The sequence below is a fragment of the Pseudophryne corroboree genome, chromosome 5 (assembly GCF_028390025.1).
Source record: "Pseudophryne corroboree isolate aPseCor3 chromosome 5, aPseCor3.hap2, whole genome shotgun sequence".
Lineage (NCBI taxonomy): Eukaryota > Metazoa > Chordata > Amphibia > Anura > Myobatrachidae > Pseudophryne > Pseudophryne corroboree.
Window position 1 is genome coordinate 81,631,656 of NC_086448.1, and position 18,391 is coordinate 81,650,046.

General features: G+C 46.6%; 1 protein-coding gene across 2 annotated transcripts in view; it reads right to left on the reverse strand.

Annotated features, from left to right (window-relative positions):
- Positions 1-18,391, reverse strand: part of ANKIB1 (ankyrin repeat and IBR domain containing 1) — a 220,438-nt gene that overhangs the window by 24,409 nt on the left and 177,638 nt on the right. For both annotated transcript variants that reach the window (XR_010177583.1, XM_063921412.1), the window contains exons 11-14: positions 14,984-15,114; positions 7,023-7,157; positions 1,599-1,685; positions 750-816 (exon numbers count right to left, since the gene is read on the reverse strand). Coding sequence is in view for 1 of the 2 variants with exons in the window: in XM_063921412.1 (XP_063777482.1) it covers positions 750-816; positions 1,599-1,685; positions 7,023-7,157; positions 14,984-15,114 (420 nt within the window). In the remaining variant the exon portion in view is untranslated. The remainder of the gene's footprint in view (positions 1-749; positions 817-1,598; positions 1,686-7,022; positions 7,158-14,983; positions 15,115-18,391) is intronic.

The window sequence follows — 18,391 nt, forward strand, 5'->3', positions numbered from 1 at the left end:
TTGGGGAACCTGCGTCAGAAAGGACTTTGCATACATTTCAGAACTTCAGTATACAGTTCTCATCCAAACAGTGGCTGTGCCACGGGGACAGTAATATAGCAGTTCTGAGGCTACCAGAGACTGAGGACGGATTGTGTATCAGGGAAGACACTGCCTGGGTGATGGAAAAGTAAGATATCTATTCCGTACAACCGGCTTCTCAATTCCCGGCCTAGACGAACACATACAGTATCTTGTGCTAGGACGAGCACCCTAGAGGGGACTGGGATAAAAATGGTAGGTTTTACATTTTCATCTTGACGGCAAATGAGACCTCACATACTGAAATTGTGGTTTTCATTTGAGGAATTGCGAGACCTATAAATAAATCTCCTTGTACGAGTGACCATGGTGCCTGCTGGATCTCACAGATGGATTCTAGCGGGCATGAGCTGGATGACCTCACTAATGCTATGACCACTCCCATCTTCCAGGTTACGTTTTTGAGCACGTCATTACAACAGCACCACGCCCACTTGCACTGATAAAATACACAGGTATGGAAAGTATGTACGTACACCCGCCACCATCTGCAGTTATCTATTTCTCATTCATATGCTGGTGCAACAAAAGGTTCTACAGAATAAGATACTTTTTATGGACCTCTGAGAAACCAGATGAGATGGATGGAAACAGACTCCAATTACACAAACAAGAGAAAAGGCTTGTCCTGGCGTAATGAGATTGCCCTCGTTAGTGGCAGATCTTACTTTCACTGAGAGCTCTGCTCAGCTGCTCCATCTTCTCTTTGGCTGTTTTTATAAGACGTTGCTCCAGCTGGAAAGAGAGGATGCAAAGTTTTGAAGGACGTCAGTCCAATGGCACAGGAAGCACCACATCCTGTCACACATAATCATAGAGGCATGGAGGCATGTTCATGCAGGTCTGCTAAAGTTTTCTGCTTGTTTTCTGATTCTACCCAATTTCAGGTCACCCCACTCTGTGTACTGGATCTCCCCAACCCCATATGTGACTGACTCCTCCTTTTCTGTGTTTAGGTCCGTTCAGCCCTACCAGTGTCATAACCGTCATACTGTGTGTCCCCTCCACCTCTGTGTTCATTACTCCAAGTACCCTAGCAAACGTAAATAGTATTGCATAATGACTGCAGTAATGCTGCTTCTATTCCACCCCCTGTCTCTGGTTCCTATGCATGCAAGCATGAATGTAGATGAACTACTCAACAGCATAGCAATTACAACACTTAGGGTACAGTATCCAGGTAAATGATACTCCATGCCCGACATTTCAGTTTATAACAACTTTCATCAGAGATCACGGTTTATATAAACGGAAACGCTGGAATCGCCTTTGGACATGGAGCGTCCAGAGAGATGCTGGTCAATGAGCCTGTAGTTTGAAAGTAGCAAAAACTGATTGCTGCCTTAAATTTATGGGCAAATAAAACCACCAACATCTCGCAGGCTATTCCATATAACCCAATGGCTGCTTCCACTGTACGAGTTGAGAAGTATAAAAAATTAAATTGTTAGGAATACATCTACAATGGAAAAAGCCATTTGAATAGAGAAAAACACATGAAACAAATGACATCATACCTGGTAGCTGTGTTCGTGGTTCTTAAACCTTGTATAATAGTGCATAAACCTGTCCAATTCCTGGAACCGTTTGTGTTTCTTCTCCGCCTGAATAAAAAACAAACCAAGAGGATAAATCTATTGCATCTCTCTCTGCAAATAACTTTAATTAAAGCGTGGGGAGCTATTATCATTGGATATCAGAGGTTGCAGATCTCAACAGACATTAAAGCACACCTCTCTCCCCCCGCTCAGCACTCAGCGCATGCATGCCAAATCTAGAGCCGGCGATGCGGTCCATGTCGCCGGCAGATTGCTTAGAATTTAAGCATACCTACCAACTTTCTTTAACTGTGGAGCGGGACACTCGTGCGGCGAAGCCGCGCGCGCTCCCGAAAAAGGGGCGTGGTCTATGAAATGGGGGCGTGGCTTCACGGGAGGACCCGCGATCGCGAGCCACGCCCCCGTTTTCGTCACTGAGGGGGCATGCCCAGCGCTCTGTGAGCCGCTGGCATGCTCCCTCTCCCTCTGACTCCACTGAATAGACGCTGTGCGCAGGCGCACAGCGTCTATTCACCGCTGCTCTGCTAAGCAGAGCAGCGATTGACAGAGCCTCCCAACTGACCCCCCCACCGCGGGACACTGTGGCCCGCGGGTGGGACAGCGGGAAAGTCCCCAAAAAACGGGACTGTCCCGCGAAAATCGGGACAGTTGGGAGGTATGATTTAAGCACGGTTCTCTCCATGTGTACCCCCCTTAAGACAGAGATGTGTGCTCCAAGATTACTAATAAAGGGGCTGATTACAATAGGTCCCCCCAACCCCAACCAATCTTGATTAAACCTCCTAGGTGTGTCCCTTTGGACACCACTTCCTGACAGTAGCCACCAGAAAGCACTGTTTCAGAGCAGGGACAGCAGGTAGCTCTCATTGAATAGAAACCAGGAGAGCATAGCCAGATAAAAGGGGGTGAAGAGCACACCGTATCTCGGACCCCCCTCTGGCCGGAGCACACTGACATCACTAGATCTCCCGCTTGTGCAGCAGCAGAACAAGGCAGGCAGATGTTGAGTAGGATAGTATGCAGTACAGGCAGAGACACAGGAGTATCAGGTTTCATGAGATACAGACAAAGCTTCCTGACCAGAGGACAGATAGGAGGGTGAAGAGAGCTGTAAGTGATCCAGGAATCCCAGCATCTCTTCCTCCCCCTCCTGGGTGTCTGGGTCCTGTGTAAACGGTTATCTAATTAGAGCATTCAGGTCTAGAGAGAGAGACACACACACACATACACACACACACACACACACACACACACACACACAGAGAGTCCTCCTGAGTCCTGTCCCCACGTGTAAGTAGCACAGAGGCTGCTGCTATTCTTGCATGTGACAAGATATATCATAGATTTTATTTTTATGTGTGTATTTTAAGGTTGTTTACGTTGTCTTTTTTCCACACCAGGAAAACTTTATAAAATAGTTGTCGCTCAATTAGGTGGAACTATAAACAGTACCCAGGCATTATTAAACTATTAGTTTAATTCTAATACCTGTATACACAATTGGTTTAAATTTAACATACACAAACTATACCTCCCAACATGACCCATTCTAGGAGGGATAAAATGCTCTCTACTTGGACTTCCCTCATAATTTATGATTGCAATCACCGGTGTTGAAATACTTCATAGATTAAATAGTTCAACACAGGTGACGCCAATCATAAATTAAGAGGGAAGTCCAGGTAGAAAGCATTTTGTGCCTCCTGGAATGCGTCATGTTGGGAGGTATGCACAATCTAATACCACTTTGACACAGAAAAACCTGTAAACCCCTGCTTTTACCCGGCGTTTTGTCGGTCTCAGCCAGACCATCCTTTCATACAGAAAAGCAATTTACCAGGAGAAGCAGTTCTTCCCGATAATTTGCAGACCAACCCGGGTATTTCTCCTGTGTGAAAGAAAGAGTCAATCCAGGTTGCAATTACCAGGTCTTTGACCCTGGTAAAAATCAGGGTTGAAGTCTAGGGTTGACCCCTTCACACACAAAAAAAAGGACCCTTGTTGATCCACAAATTACCGGGTAAAAGTACTAATTTCAGCCCCCTGTCTTTCAGCCTCCCACGGCTTAATCCGGCCCAGCAGCCAAAACACTGATAGGCATACAACAGCATGTGCTGCTTGCTATCAGATTATGGGGTAAATTGACTAAAGCGAGAGGGTTTTTTTTTAAATGTTCCTCATAGCAACCAATCAGATTCTACTTAACATTTATCTAGCTGCTTCTAGAAGATAATACAATCTGATTGGTTGCTATGGGCAACATCACCAGTTCTAAAAAAAAAAAAAAACTCCTACCTTAGTAAATTTACCCCTATGTGTCACACATTTTTGATAAGACAGATAGAGCACATTGGCTGCCTAATTCTATCAGCTAGAACAAGGGTAGGCAACCTCAAGTTCTACTATAAGGGCATGCTGGGATGTGTAGTCCCATAGCAGCTGGAGGGCATCAGGTTGCCTAGCCCTGAGGTAAATCATTGCCCTATTACAGAAACTGAAGTTCATTTTGAATAATATAATGCTTAAACTCTTATTTTATGGAGGAAGACTAGCTGAACAAAGAAAAACAGTTTCAAAAATACTTCTCCAAAATGCTCCCCCCTCCCCTTCACCCACAACCCCCCTGGACATTTACAGCAAGTTTATTTCCAGCCCACAATTGCTGGCGGATTAGTAAGGTTGAGCAAGGTCTTTGAAGCAGCAAAGAAAACTCCCAGTAGGTTGAGTCAAGATGATTAAAGTCTATTTATTTCCCCTAATTTCCCTATGCACATAGATGCACTGCCTGTCTAGAGTTCTCATTACACATCTGGCACAACAGAAAGAAGATTGCCTAGCGGAGGCAGCAGACAATAGGCCGGTGACCGTAATGTACCAGATTACCAGCCTGACACTGAACTCACAGAAAGGGCAGAGCAGTCATGCGAGTAATTGCTGCTAGTCCCCGCTCAGTGTTGGCAGCGGCACTTACAATATGTGAAATTCATGCTAAATGCTATTTCCTGAACAGCAAACACCGGGGGGCGGGAGAGCCGTGTGTTCTCCAGGTGCGTATACTGTATGAAGGACATGTAATGAGAATGGGTTCAGTATGATTTGCCGATGGACGGGATGCCGGCTGTCAGTATACTGACAGCGGCATCCCGTCCATCATAATCCAGACATCCCCCCATTCTGACCCCTAACCCTCCCCTTTTCCCTCCCCTAACCTTCCCTTCAGGGTGCCTAACCCTAACCCTTCCTTCCCCGCTGCCTAAACCTAACCCTTCCCACTTAATGCATAACCCTAACCCTCCCTTCCCCGCTGCCTAAACCTAACCCTCCCCGCTTAATGCCTAACCCTAACCTCCTCTTCTGTGTGTCTAACCCTAACCCTCCCTTCCCCGCTGCCTAATTCTAACCCTCCTGTCCCTGATCCCTAACCCTAACCCCCCTTGTCCTGCCTAAACCTAACACCCCCCCCCCACCCCACCGTGAGGATGACTGGGATGCCGGCTGTCAGAAATGTGACGCCGGCATCCCGCTCGGCGTCGGTATGTGGAGGCCGGCATTGCGTCCTTCCTCGTGATCCCTGCATCAGTATATTGACCACTGTGATCCCAGCCGTCGGGAAACTATATAAGTTCTGCAGATCGGATAGTTATCTTTGTTGTAGGGACAATTATATTCCACTAGTGCCCAGAGAAACCGCACACACATGTGAAGCGACCATTGAATCTACCATGTAACCAGGGTGGGGAACCCTCTTATGCATCTTGCACCAATTTCCTTGGACGTTAGAACCTTCTGCACATCGCTAAGGTTTATTACACTCTCACTCCATGTAATGGTTTAATATAAGTAATGAATGTGTATGTAATTATTATTTATGGTGGCGTAGTCTACTGGTATCATCAGGATTCCTAAGTCATACCAAACAACCACGCAAAATATAGAAATCTCTCCTGACCTCCCGATGTTAGTGGATAGACCTCCCAGTAACAGTACTGGACACATCCTAGAACAGGCCTGGCCAACCGGTGGCTCTCCGTAGGTTGGCCAGGCCTGTCCTGGAGATTCATATACAGATGCGTCCTTATACATCTAGCCTCCATACGCCACACAGATGCCTGGCGTGAGTGAGCTGACAGTTCCTGTGTAACACCACTAGTGATGGGCATTTATTTTTTCCAAAAATGCATCTTAGTGGCAACGTGATGTGACAAGGACGCAGCAGGAGACTGTGCTGATTGAGTGGATATGCGACACTGGTAAATCTGTGTGCAAGTGAGTCTGTATATGACGCACAACCTTCCCGTGTGTCCTGTTCACGTCGCGTTATGACAAAAGGTTCTATTTACTAAGCCTTGGATGGAGATAAAGTGGATGAAGATAAAGTACCAGACAATCAGCTACTAACTGTCATTTTTCAAACACAGGGGCAGATGTATTAACCTGGAGAAGGCATAAGGAAGTGATAAACCAGTGATATGTGCAAGGTGATAAACCCACCAGCCTATCAGATCCTGTTAATTTACATATTGGAGCTGATTGGCTGGTGCCTTTATCACCTTGCACATATCACTGGTTTATCACTTCCTTATGCCTCCTCCAGGTTAATACATCTGCCCCACAGCCTGTAGGATAAGAAAAAATGATTGTCACTACAACATGAAACATGTATAGCGAAATTACACACAGTTCACTCATATCATATAAAAATACACCAATAAATGAATATAGCAAAGCTGAAAATTCAGGCTAACAATCACAGAGGGGAGAAACATGGCAGTTAGGAGCTGATTGGCTGGTACTTTATCTCCATACATTTTATCTCCGTCCAAGACTTAGTAAATAGACCCCTAAGTTACATTTGCGTCAAAAAAGATGCACAATAGATGTCCAATGCTAGCAGCGTCTCACAGAACAAGAGGCGACGTGATGGGCTGTTTGGAGCGACTGCAGCAATGATGTATGAAAGCACATCTGTAGGTAGAACTAGGGGTGGACAGCAGGCATTAAATGCAGCCTCTGATTGTATGGTCTTTGTCCAGCGAGTGCTGCATACACTACACACAGCCTACCATAGAGAGAGAGGAGTTACCCAGCACCGATGTGCACTGCTCTATGGTCCCCCGCCCAATGGCTAACGTATGAGAGGAGCCCGTATGTGGTAACAGAGCGCATCTCCTGCCACAGCACACAAAACCAATGGAAGAATCCCGTAGCGCAGAGATGATCTCTGACAAAATGAGCATGTTTGGCTGTGTTTTCCATACAACATAAGACTTCCCTATTCTACACAGTACATAGGAACAGCTCCATATAATGTCCTCCTACTGAGGACTGAGCTGTGATGCAGATATCAGCCACAAGGCTGTAACCGTGGCACACGGCTCTTACCTCAACCGTCATTTCTTTTGACTGTTCTTCCACCTGATTAATGACCTCATAGCGTGTGCAGCGGTAATAGCCCCCGGTGGAAGAGCTGTGTTTCTTCCACTCCTCCAGGCAAATCCAGCAGAAGTCGTACTTGCACTGCAAGAAGAAAATAAATAGGATTTTAATACCTACCGGTAAATCCTTTTCTCCTAGTCCGTAAAGGATGCTGGGGTCCACTTCAGTACCATGGGGTATAGATGGTTCCGCAGGAGCCAAGGGCACTTTAAGACTTTTCAAGGGTGTGAACTGGCTCCTCCCTCTATGCCCTTCCTCCAGACCTCAGTTATAGGAACTGTGCCCAGGGAGACGGACATTTCGAGGAAAGGATTTACTTTTATACTAATGGTGAGATTCATACCAGCTCACACCTCAGCCATGCCGCACAACATGGCATTCAACATGACACACGCCAACAGGCATGAACCATTTACAGCAACATGCTGAAAACAAATGAAACACAACTTGTAACTATAAAGAACAAACTGCAGGTAAAGTACGCACTGGGTCGGGTGCCCAGCATCCTCTACGGACTAGGAGGAAAGGATTTACCGGTAGGTATTAAAATCCTATTTTCTCATACGTCCTAGAGGATGCTGGGGTCCACTTCAGTACCATGGGGTTATACCAAAGCTCCAGGATGACGGGAGAGTGCGGATGACCCTGCAGCACCGATTGACCAAACTTGAGGTCCTCATCGGCCAAAGTGTCAAACTTATAAAATTTAGCAAATGAGTTTGACCCTGACCAAGTAGCTGCTCGGCAAAGTGGTAAAGCCGAGACGCCCCGGGCAGCCGCCCAGGATGAGCCCACTTTCCTAGTAGAATGGGCCTTCACTGACTTTGGTACTGGCAAGCCTGCCATAGAATGAGCGTGCTGAATTGTCCCTCTGATCCAGCGCGCAATAGTCTGCTTAGAAGCAGGACACCCAGTCTTGCTGGGAGTATACAGGACAAACAGAGCCTCTGTTTTCCGTAACCGAGCTGTTCTTGCGACATAAATCTTCAAAGCTCTAACCACATCTAGAGACTGTGACTCAGTGAAAGTGTCAGTAGCCACTGGCACCACAATAGGTTGGTTTATGTGGAAGGACGAAACCACCTTTGGAAGAAATTGTTGACGAGTTCTTAACTCTGCCCTATCTTCATGGAAGATCAGGTAAGGGCTCTTGTGAGACAAGGCCCCCAAACTCAGACACCCGCCTTGCGGATGCCAAGGCCGAAAGCATCACCACTTTCCAAGGGAGAAACTTCAATTCTATCTCCAGCAGAGCTTCAAACCAATTGAAGGTTCTGCAACACCACATTAAGGTCCCATGGTGCCACTGGAAGAACAAATGGAGGTTGGATGTGCAGAACCCCTTTCACGAACGTCTGAACTTCTGGAAAGAAGGCCAATTGTTTTTGAAAGAAAACTGACAAGGCCGAAATCTGGACCTTGATTGACCCCAATCTAAGGCCCGCATCCACACCAGCCTGCAGAAAATGGAGAAAACGTCCCAACTCAAACTCTTCCGTAGCAGCCTTCTTGGATTCACACCAAGACACATATTTTCTCCAAATACGGTGGTAATGTTTAGACGTTACTCCTTTCCTGGCCTGAATAAGAGTGGGGATGACTTCCTTGGGAATACCCTTTCGGCTAAGATCCGGCACTCAACAGCCATGCCGTCAAACGTAGCCACGGTAAGTCTTGATACACACACGGACCCTGCTGTAGTAGGTCCTCTTGAGGAGGAAGAGGCCGAGGATCTTCTATGAGCAACTCCTGAAGAACTGGATACCAAGCCATCCTTGGCCAGTCTGGGGCAATGAAGATTGCTCAAACTCTTGTTCTTCTTATTATTTTGAGAACTTTTGGAATCAGTGGAAGTGGAGGGAAAACATATACCGACCGCAACACCCACTGGGTCACCAGTGCATCCACTGCTATTTCTTGAGGGTCTCTCGACCTGGAACAATATCTCTGAAGCTTCTTGTTTAGAAAAGATGCCATCATGTCTACTTGAGGAACTCCCCAAAGACTTGACACCTCTGCGAAGACTTTTTGGTGGAGGCCCCACTCTACTGGATGGAGATCATGTCTGCTGAGGAAGTCTGCTTCCCAGCTGTCCACTCCCGGAATGAAAATTGCTGACAGAGCTCTTACATGTCTTTCTGCCCAGAGGAGAATCCTTGTGACCTCTGCCATTGCCGCTATGCTTTTCGTTCCGCCTTGCCTGTTAATGTACGCGACTGCTGTTACATTGTCAGACTGGATCTGCACAGGATGATCTTGAAGAAGATGTACCGCTTGTAGAAGGCCGTTGTAAATGGCTCTCAATTCCAGAACGTTTATGTGAAGGCAGGCTTCCTGACTTGACCATTTTCCTTGGAAGCTTTTTCCCTGTGTGACAGCTCCCCAGCCTCGGAGACTTGCATCCGTGGTTATTAGGACCCAGTCGTGAATCCCAAACCTGCGTCCCTCTAGTAGGTGAGAACTGTGTAGCCAACCACAGGAGCTAAATCCTGGCTTTGGGGGACAGGATTATTCCGGTGCATGTGTAGGTGGGATCCGGACCACTTGTCCAGCAGGTCCCACTAGAATACTCTGGCATGAAATCGGCCAAACTGTATGGCCTCGTAGGCCGCTACCATTCTCCCCAACAACCGAATGCATTGATGGATCGACGCGCTTGTTGGTTTCAATATTTGTTTGACCATTTTCTGGATTTCCAGAGCCTTTTCCACTGGAAGAAATACTCTCTGTACTTCTGTGTCCAGAATCATCCCTAAAAAGGACAATCTTGTCGTCTGTTCCAACTGCGACTTTGAAAAATTCATGATCCAACCATGTTGTTGGAGTATTGACAGGGAGAGTGCGATGTTCTGCACCAACTGTTCCCTGGATCTCGCTTTTATCAGGAGATCGTCCAGATAAGGAATTATATTGACTCCTTTTTGACGAAGGAGGACCATCATCTCCGCAATCACCTTGTTGAATACCCTCGGTGCCGTGGAGAGTCCGAACGGCAACGTCTGGAACTGGTAATGGCAATCCTGTACTGCGAATCTCAGATAAGCATGATGAGGAGGATAAATGGGAACATGCAAGTAAGCATCCTTTATGTCTACTGACACCATGAAGTCCCTCTCCTCCAGACTGGAAATCACTACCCTCAGGGATTCCATCTTGAACTTGAACCTTTTCAGGTAGAGATTCAAATTTTTCAGGTTTAAAATCGGTCTGACCGAGCCATCCAGCTTCGGAACTACGAAGAGGCTTGATATAATTTTTGAATTGCCGTTGTTACTGCCTCTCTTTTCTGGAAGAGAAGCTGCCAAGGTCGATTTGAAAAATCGGCATGGGGGGACGTCTTGAAACTCTAGTTTGTACCCATGGAACACTATTTGTAAAACCCATGGGTCCAGGCCAGATTGAATCCAGATTTAACGGAAAAGTTTCAGACATGCTCCCACCCGAGCGGACTCCCGCAAGGGAGCCCCAACGTCATGCTGCAGATTTGGCAGAAGCAGGGGTGGACTTCTGCTCCTGCGATCCGGGAGACACTGCGGATTTCTTTCCTTTTCCCCTTCCTTTACCTGCAAAAAAGAGGGAACCTTTGGCCTTTATATTTGTTGGGCCGAAAGGACTGCATGTGAGAGTGATGTGTCTTTTTCGCCGGTGTAGGAGCATAAGGCAAGAATGTCGACTTACCTGCAGTAGCCGCTGAGACTGACGCATCCAGCCCATCACCAAACAAGGCATCACCTTTATACGGGAGAGCCTCCATATTTCTTTTGGAATCTGCATCAGCATTCCACTGGCGAATCCACAAAGCCCTCCGAGCCGATACTGCCATGGTAGCGGTTCTTGATCCCAAGAGACCAATATATTTCATGGTTTCTAGTACGTACGCAGCAGCGTTAGGAGTACCTCGTCTCCATCTATTGTGTCAATGTCTAATGACAAGATTTCTGACCACTACTCAATAGCACTACTCACCCACGCACAGACAATGGTAGGCCTGAGTAGTGTCCCATTGGCCACATCAATAGATCACCTCACTCACTTGCCTGTCGGCTCCTTAAGTGAAGCCATTCCAGGCGCAGGGAGGAACACCTTTTCTCTTTTATGACAGGGCCCTGTCTAAATTGCGGGGTGACTCCCACCTTTTGGAAAAAGGTAAGCTGCCTGAATTCCTTTTGGGAATCTGAAATTTAATGGGGCGACAAGTATCCTAACATGACACTTGTCCTCAGTGAGAATTGCGCCGCTACCACAGGAGCAACATACTGGTCTTGAAACCATGATTATCCCAGGTGGGAACCGGACCACTTGTCCAACAGGTCCCGCTAAACACTAAGGCCTGGAACCTGCCCACTAAATGGCCTCGTAGGCCCCAACCATCTTTTTTCAGCAACTGACTGTATCGACGGATTGACACCGTTGCAGGTCTGCCAGACTCTGAATTCTCAGAGCTTCCCTTTTTTTTTTTTTAGAAGCAAATAAACTCTTCTCAGTATTGCCTCTAATAATATTGCCCCAAGCCGATCACTGCGTCGTTGGGACCAACAGGGATTCTGGCAAGTCCTGTTGTTGAAGAAATGTCAAGGAGAAAACAACGTTTCGCACCATTTGGCTTCTCGATCTCTCCATATTTCGGAGAGCGATCCAGTACAGAATAAATATGACTCCTTACTAATGAAGGAAACCCATCATACCGCCATCACCCTGGTGAAATGGTAACAACAATCCTGAATCGCAAACCTCAGGTAAGCCTAAAGCGGAAGAAACCGTAATTAGACCTCCTTACTCCACTTTCAGAGTGGAGAACCCTGCCATGAGAGATTTCCTTATGAAGTTTAAGTAGGAAAAATTGGGATTTATCTGACCGAGTCGTCCGGCCTCGGGAGCACGAAAAAACTTGAACAACAGCTTCTTCTTTTATGACCGGAACAGCAGGACAATGATCTGATCCAGACACAACTCTTGTATTGCGTCACATACTACCTCCCTGTCATGAGGAGGATCGGTAAGGTAGATTTGAAAAAATTAGTGAGGGAAACGTCTGGAACTCCCGTATGTCCCCCTAGGGACTCTATCTTTAACTCACTGGTCCATATCTTTTGAAGGACTGACTGAAGAGTTTCAGACAAGGTCCCACCTGTGTGGGCCCCCGCAAGATAGACCCAACGTCCCACTATGGACGTGGCAGAAAGAATGGATGATTTCTGCACCTGTGATCCTGAAAAGGCAGCTGACCTCTTTTTTTACCTTTTTTTACCTGCAAAGAAAGGGGAATCCTTATCCATTCGGTCGAAATGACTGCATCCTACAACAATGCGTCACCAACCGTTGCGAGGGAACATAGGGTAAGAAAGGTAAACTTACCCGTGTCACCTGCCGAGAGCATATTAACAAGGCCATCACCAACTAGGCTTCCCTTCATGGGGAAGAGACTCCACTTCTTTTCGGATTCAGCATTTGCATCTCTTTGGTGAATCCACAACGCCCTCCTAGCCTAGACCGCCATGGAAGTGGTCTGCGCACCCAAGAGTCCCATCCCTTGTAGTCGCACGGTAGTATGTTGCAATGTTCTAGAGATGACCCAACTCACGGAGTAACACATCTCTCCCCAGGGTATCTATATCGAATGACCAAGTAACCGACCATTCCTGAATACAATCACTCCCCTCTGCGCATGCAATGCAAGTATAATCAAAGCATATAATTAAAATATCACTTAGCTTCCTGTAAACGATCCTTTGTGACAGGGCCCCGTGCAGAACAGGGGTTGACTCTCACTTTATTCTATCCATGGCGGGAAAAGAATAAACACTCGGAATCCTCGTGATGATTTGAAACCATCTTGTCACGGCTGACCTAGAGTTATCGAACTGAGCGACCAGCACATGAGAAGGAAAAGTTTACTTCAGCATTCATTATAAAAAAAATTTGTAGAAATATACACACGTATATCCATATATACATAACTCATATATACATATATATATCCATGCGTATATAATGGCACTCACTGTCCTTTTAACGACCACCGGGGTGCCCTCCTTCCATAGTATAGCAAGTGATGGTTCTCTGGGACAGATTGCGACTCCTCTCCTCTATATATAAAGAACCAGTCGGCACTCCATGGGTTTGAACAAGTAAAAAATTTATTCAAAGTGAATCAAGAAATAACAAGCATAGTGTACACCAACGTTTCAACGCCTCCTGGGCGTTTTTGTCAAGGTGCTACGCTGTGTAGTGAAAAACAAAAGTTGGTAGTTGGTATTGGTTTTGTTTTTCACTACACAGCGTAGCACCTTGACAAAAACGCCCAGGAGGCGTTGAAACGTTGGTGTACACTATGCTTGTTATTTCTTGATTCACTTTGAATACATTTTTTACTTGTTCAAACCCGTGGAGTGCCGCCTGGTTCTTTATATATAGAGGAGAGGAGTCGCAATCCGTCCCAGAGAACCATCACTTGCTACATATATATATATATATATATATATATATATATATATATATTTGTCAGGAACAGCAGGGTCCCTAGTGATATTAATGCATTCTTAATGTGTATGAACATGTACTGAATGCCGATGTTGTGGATCTAATCAGGAAACATTATGGTCGACATAAGACATAGTAGTCGTGTCGACAACAGGGAGTAGTAACTGGGCAAAATAACATCTTTTGCGACGCAGAGGAGTCTGAGGGAAATCTATACATAATCTTAATGTTACGCCCCCACTTACCACGTCTGTGCTCGAGCTACAGATCAATGCAACCGTACCATACATATACAAATATATACAGGTATAGCCTTTTTTCCAATTGTATCACATTATCATAATAACTTATACCCAGTCATATTAGTTGGTGCCGACAGGGTCACCCACATACGTCTGTGTCTCCCACATAGTTTTTTGTTTTGGAAAAGCTTACAACTGAGGGCTAAGCCACGCCCCCTTATCGGCGCGCTTCAGTCCCGCTAGTTATTTACAGTATTACACTGGCTGGGGTCTGTATACAGTGCCTATGCACTGTATACCACTTTGCCAGGCTCTAAACATGAGGTATACTGCTGCCCAGGGCGCCCCCCCCCTGCGCCCTGCACCCTTGTAGTGCCGCTTGTGTGTGGGAGCAATGGCGCGCAGCGCGACTGCTGCGCGGTACCTCAGACTCTGAAGTCTTCTGCCGTCACTGAAGTCTTCTGTTCTTCTTTACTCACCCGGCTTCTTTCTTTTGGCTCTGTGAGGGGGGTGACGGCGCGGCTCCGGGAACAAGCAGCTACGCGCACCAAGTGATCGAACTCTCTGGAGCTAATGGTGTCCAGTAGCCTAGAAAGCAGAGCCCTTGAACTCAGAAGAAGTAGATCTGCTTCTCTCCCCTCACTCCCACGAAGCAGAGATCCTGTAGCAGGCAGGTCTCCCTGAAAATAATAAACCTAACAAAGTCTTTTCAGAGAAACTCAGGAGAGCTCCCCTAGTGAGTGTCCAGTCTCTCTGGGCACGGAATCTAACTGAGGTCTGGAGGAGGGGCATAGAGGGAGGAGCCAGTTCACACCCATTCAAAGTCTTATAGTGTGCCCATGTCTCCTGCGGATCCCGTCTATACCCCATGGTCCTTTTGGAGTCCCCAGCATCCTCTAGGACGTATGAGAAAACTGTTCTACCAAACTGTTAACTTTTTTTTTTCAATAAAATATTACATATGATCTGCTGCTGACCAGGCGACACTGCGCCCTTTCCAGGTCTGTATCCTGATCACACTTATGGCACTCTGCAAGAACCACTTTTATATAACACGGGGTGAGAGGATAACGCAAGATGCAGCAGCAAAACCTCCCTTGCAGTTAACCCTGTTTGAGTGTATGACCACAGAATGAGGGGACACTGGCACCGCCCATCACGGCACCCGCAGCTGGTCTCTCTTACCTTGGCACACTGCATGTGGTTACAGCCCTCATTCTTCTGGATAGGAGACTTGCAGTTGGCGCACGGTTTCGAGTTCGTTAACAACCACAGGCAATTAGCAGCATCCTCGAAAGCTACACTCACTCCGACAACTAGAAATCATTGCAGAATAAAGAGTTAGCAGCTCACAAGCAAGAAATATAGCCGGTTTGAGTCGCTTGGTTGGCCAGTAAATTTAATGGAGAGCATTTAAGGGCTTGCAATGTGCTGCTAAGCATATTACAGTGCTTTCACACCCACTGCAGGGAATTCAATTGCGCCACAAAGAGTTTCAGGCAGTATCCCAAACTCTATTATTATGTGATCACTTCCATCTACAGATCGATTGCTGCACAAGCTCAGTGGGTGTGGTTCATCAAATCGACAGTGTCTAGGTCGACAATGTTTAGGTCGACCACTATAGGTCGACAGTCACTAGGTAGACATGGATGGAAGGTCGACAGGGTTTCTAGGTCGACATGTGCTAGGTCGACAGGTCTAAAGGTCGACATGAGGATTTATTTATTTTGGTGTCGTTTTCTTCGTAGAGTGACCGGGATCCCAAATTAGTGCACCGCGTCCCCTCGCATGGCTCGCTTCGCTCGCCATGCTTCGGGCATGGTGCCTTCGCTCCGCTACCGCTTCGCTCGGCACACTTTACCGTTCCAATCGTAGTCCACATGGATCGTTAAGTATGAAAAAATTTAAAAAAAGAAAAAAAATGTGAAAAACTCATGTCGACCTTTAGACCTGTCGACCTAGCACATGTCGACCTAGAAACCCTGTCGACCTTGTGACTGTCGACCTAAACATTGTCGACCTAGACACTGTCGATCTTCAGACCGGATCCCAAGTTCAGTACCCTGGAAAGCGACATCACTCGGTATCAGGGCTACACACAAAACCAAGTCAAAGGTCAGACCTGTTTTCTGCAGATCGTATGGTTTCAATGTGCTATGTTACCATTACTGTGAAAGAGCAGCATTACACTGAACAATATGGATACAGGAACTTTAGTTCATATACAGAAGGTGCATTTGGAGCCACCACTTAATCCCAACAGAAACCGGAATCCCCCGTAACAACTGCCGTGTTTAGATTTACAGCCATTGCACTGAAATACTCAGTGCTGCTGTTTGTATTGTCATTCTTTCATTGGCTACAGGTAGTTCTAACTTGGGCAGTATGCAGTGTTCTCCCCAGAAAGTTTCCAGCTGGGTGGCTTTAAGAAGTATAGATAAACGACAGACCAGTAATTGCGCAATAAATCTTTAAATGAGCAGATTTGGATTGAAAAACAAAAGGTTTAACTTTCCCCTATAAAACTAGTAGCTATAAATATGAATGTAAACCAAAAATGGCACTAAGATAGGATTACAAGTGTTCCTAAAAAGATAGGTAGGGTAACAATATAACAGAAAATAGGATTTTAATACCTACCGGTAAATCCTTTTCTCTTAGTCCGTAGAGGATGCTGGGGATGCTTCAAGAACCATGGGGTATAGACGGGATCCACAGGAGACATGGGCACACTATAAGACTTTGAATGGGTGTGAACTGGCTCCTCCCTCTATGCCCCTCCTCCAGACTCCAGTTATAGGAACTGTGCCCAGGGAGACGGACATTTCGAGGAAAGGATGTATTTAATTATTTTAAACTAAGGTGAGATACATACCAGCTCACACCTCCAACACGCCGTACAACATGGTATTCAACAAACAACGCATGCAACGGCATGACCAACAACAGTCGCAGACTGACTGAACTCAACGCAACATGAGCGTAACTAAAACCAAACTGCAGATACAGCCCGCACTGGGACGGGCGCCCAGCATCCTCTACGGACTAAGAGAAAAGGATTTTACCGGTAGGTATTAAAATCCTATTTTCTCATACGTCCTAGAGGATGCTGGGGACGTTTCAAGAACCACGGGGTTTATACCAAAGCTCTAGAATAGGCGGTAGAGTGCAGATGACTCTGCAGCACCGATTGACCAAACAAGAGGTCCTCCTCAGCCAGGGTATCAAACTTGTAAAACTTCGCAAAGGTGTTTGAACCCGACCAAGTAGCAGCTCGGCAAAGCTGTAATGCCGAGACCACCCGGGCAGCCGCCCAGGAAGAGTCCACCTTTCTGGTAGAATGTGCTTTCACCGATTTCGGTAACGGCAATCCTGCCGTAGAATGAGCCTGCTGAATCGTATTACAGATCCAGCGCGCAATAGTCTGCTTGGAAGCAGGAGCCCCAATTTTATTGGGAGCCCAGAGAACAAACAGACACTCTGTTTTCCTAATCTGCGCCATTCTGGCGACATAGATTTTCAAAGCTCTAACCACATCGAGAGATTTAGATTCCGCCAAGGCGTCAGTAGCCAATGGCACCACAATAGGCTGGTTTACGTGAAATGATGAAACTACTTTTGTCAGAAACTGTTGACGAGTTCTCAACTCCACCCTATCAGCATGGAAAATCAAATAGGGGCTTTTTGTGAGACAAAGCCGCCAACTCAGACACTCGCCTTGCGGACGCCAAGGCCAACAACATGACCACTTTCCAAGTAAGGAATTTTAACTCAACCTTGCGCAAAGGTTCAAACCAATGCGATTGCAAGAATTGCAACACCACATTAAGATCCCACGGTGCCACAGGAGGCACAAATGGAGGTTGGATGTGCAGCACGCCTTTTACGAAGGTCTGAACTTCTGGAAGAGAAGCCAATTCTTTCTGAAAAAAGATTGACAAGGCCGAAATCTGTACTTTACTAGAGCCTAACTTTGGGCCTGCATCCACACCTGCTTGTAGGAAATGGAGCAAACGCCCCAGGTGAAATTCTTCCATAGGAGTCTTCTTGGATTCACACCAAGACACATATTTTCTCCAAATACGGTGGTAATGCTTTGCCGTTACTTCTTTTCTAGCCTGAAGAAGTGTGGGAATGACTTCACTGGGAATACCCTTTCGGGGTAGGATTTGGCGTTCAACTGCCACGGCGTCAAACGCAGCCGTGGCAAGTCCTGATACACGCACGGCCCCTGTTGTAACAGGTCCTCCCGAAGAGGAAGAGGCCAGGGATCTTCTATGAGCAACTCCTGAAGATCTGGATACCAGGCCCTTTTTGGGCAATCCGGAACAATTAGGATCGCCTGAACCCTTGTTCTTCTTATAATTTTTGTCATCTTTGGAATGAGTGGAAGTGGAGGGAACACATATACCTACGGAAACACCCACGGTGTCACTAGGGCGTCCACCGCTATCGCTTGAGGGACCCTTGACCTGGAACTATATCTCTGAAGTTTCTTGTTGAGGCGGGACGCCATCATGTCTACTTGAGGAACTCCCCAACGACTTGTCACTTCTGCAAAGACCTCTTGATGATGACCCCACTCTCCTG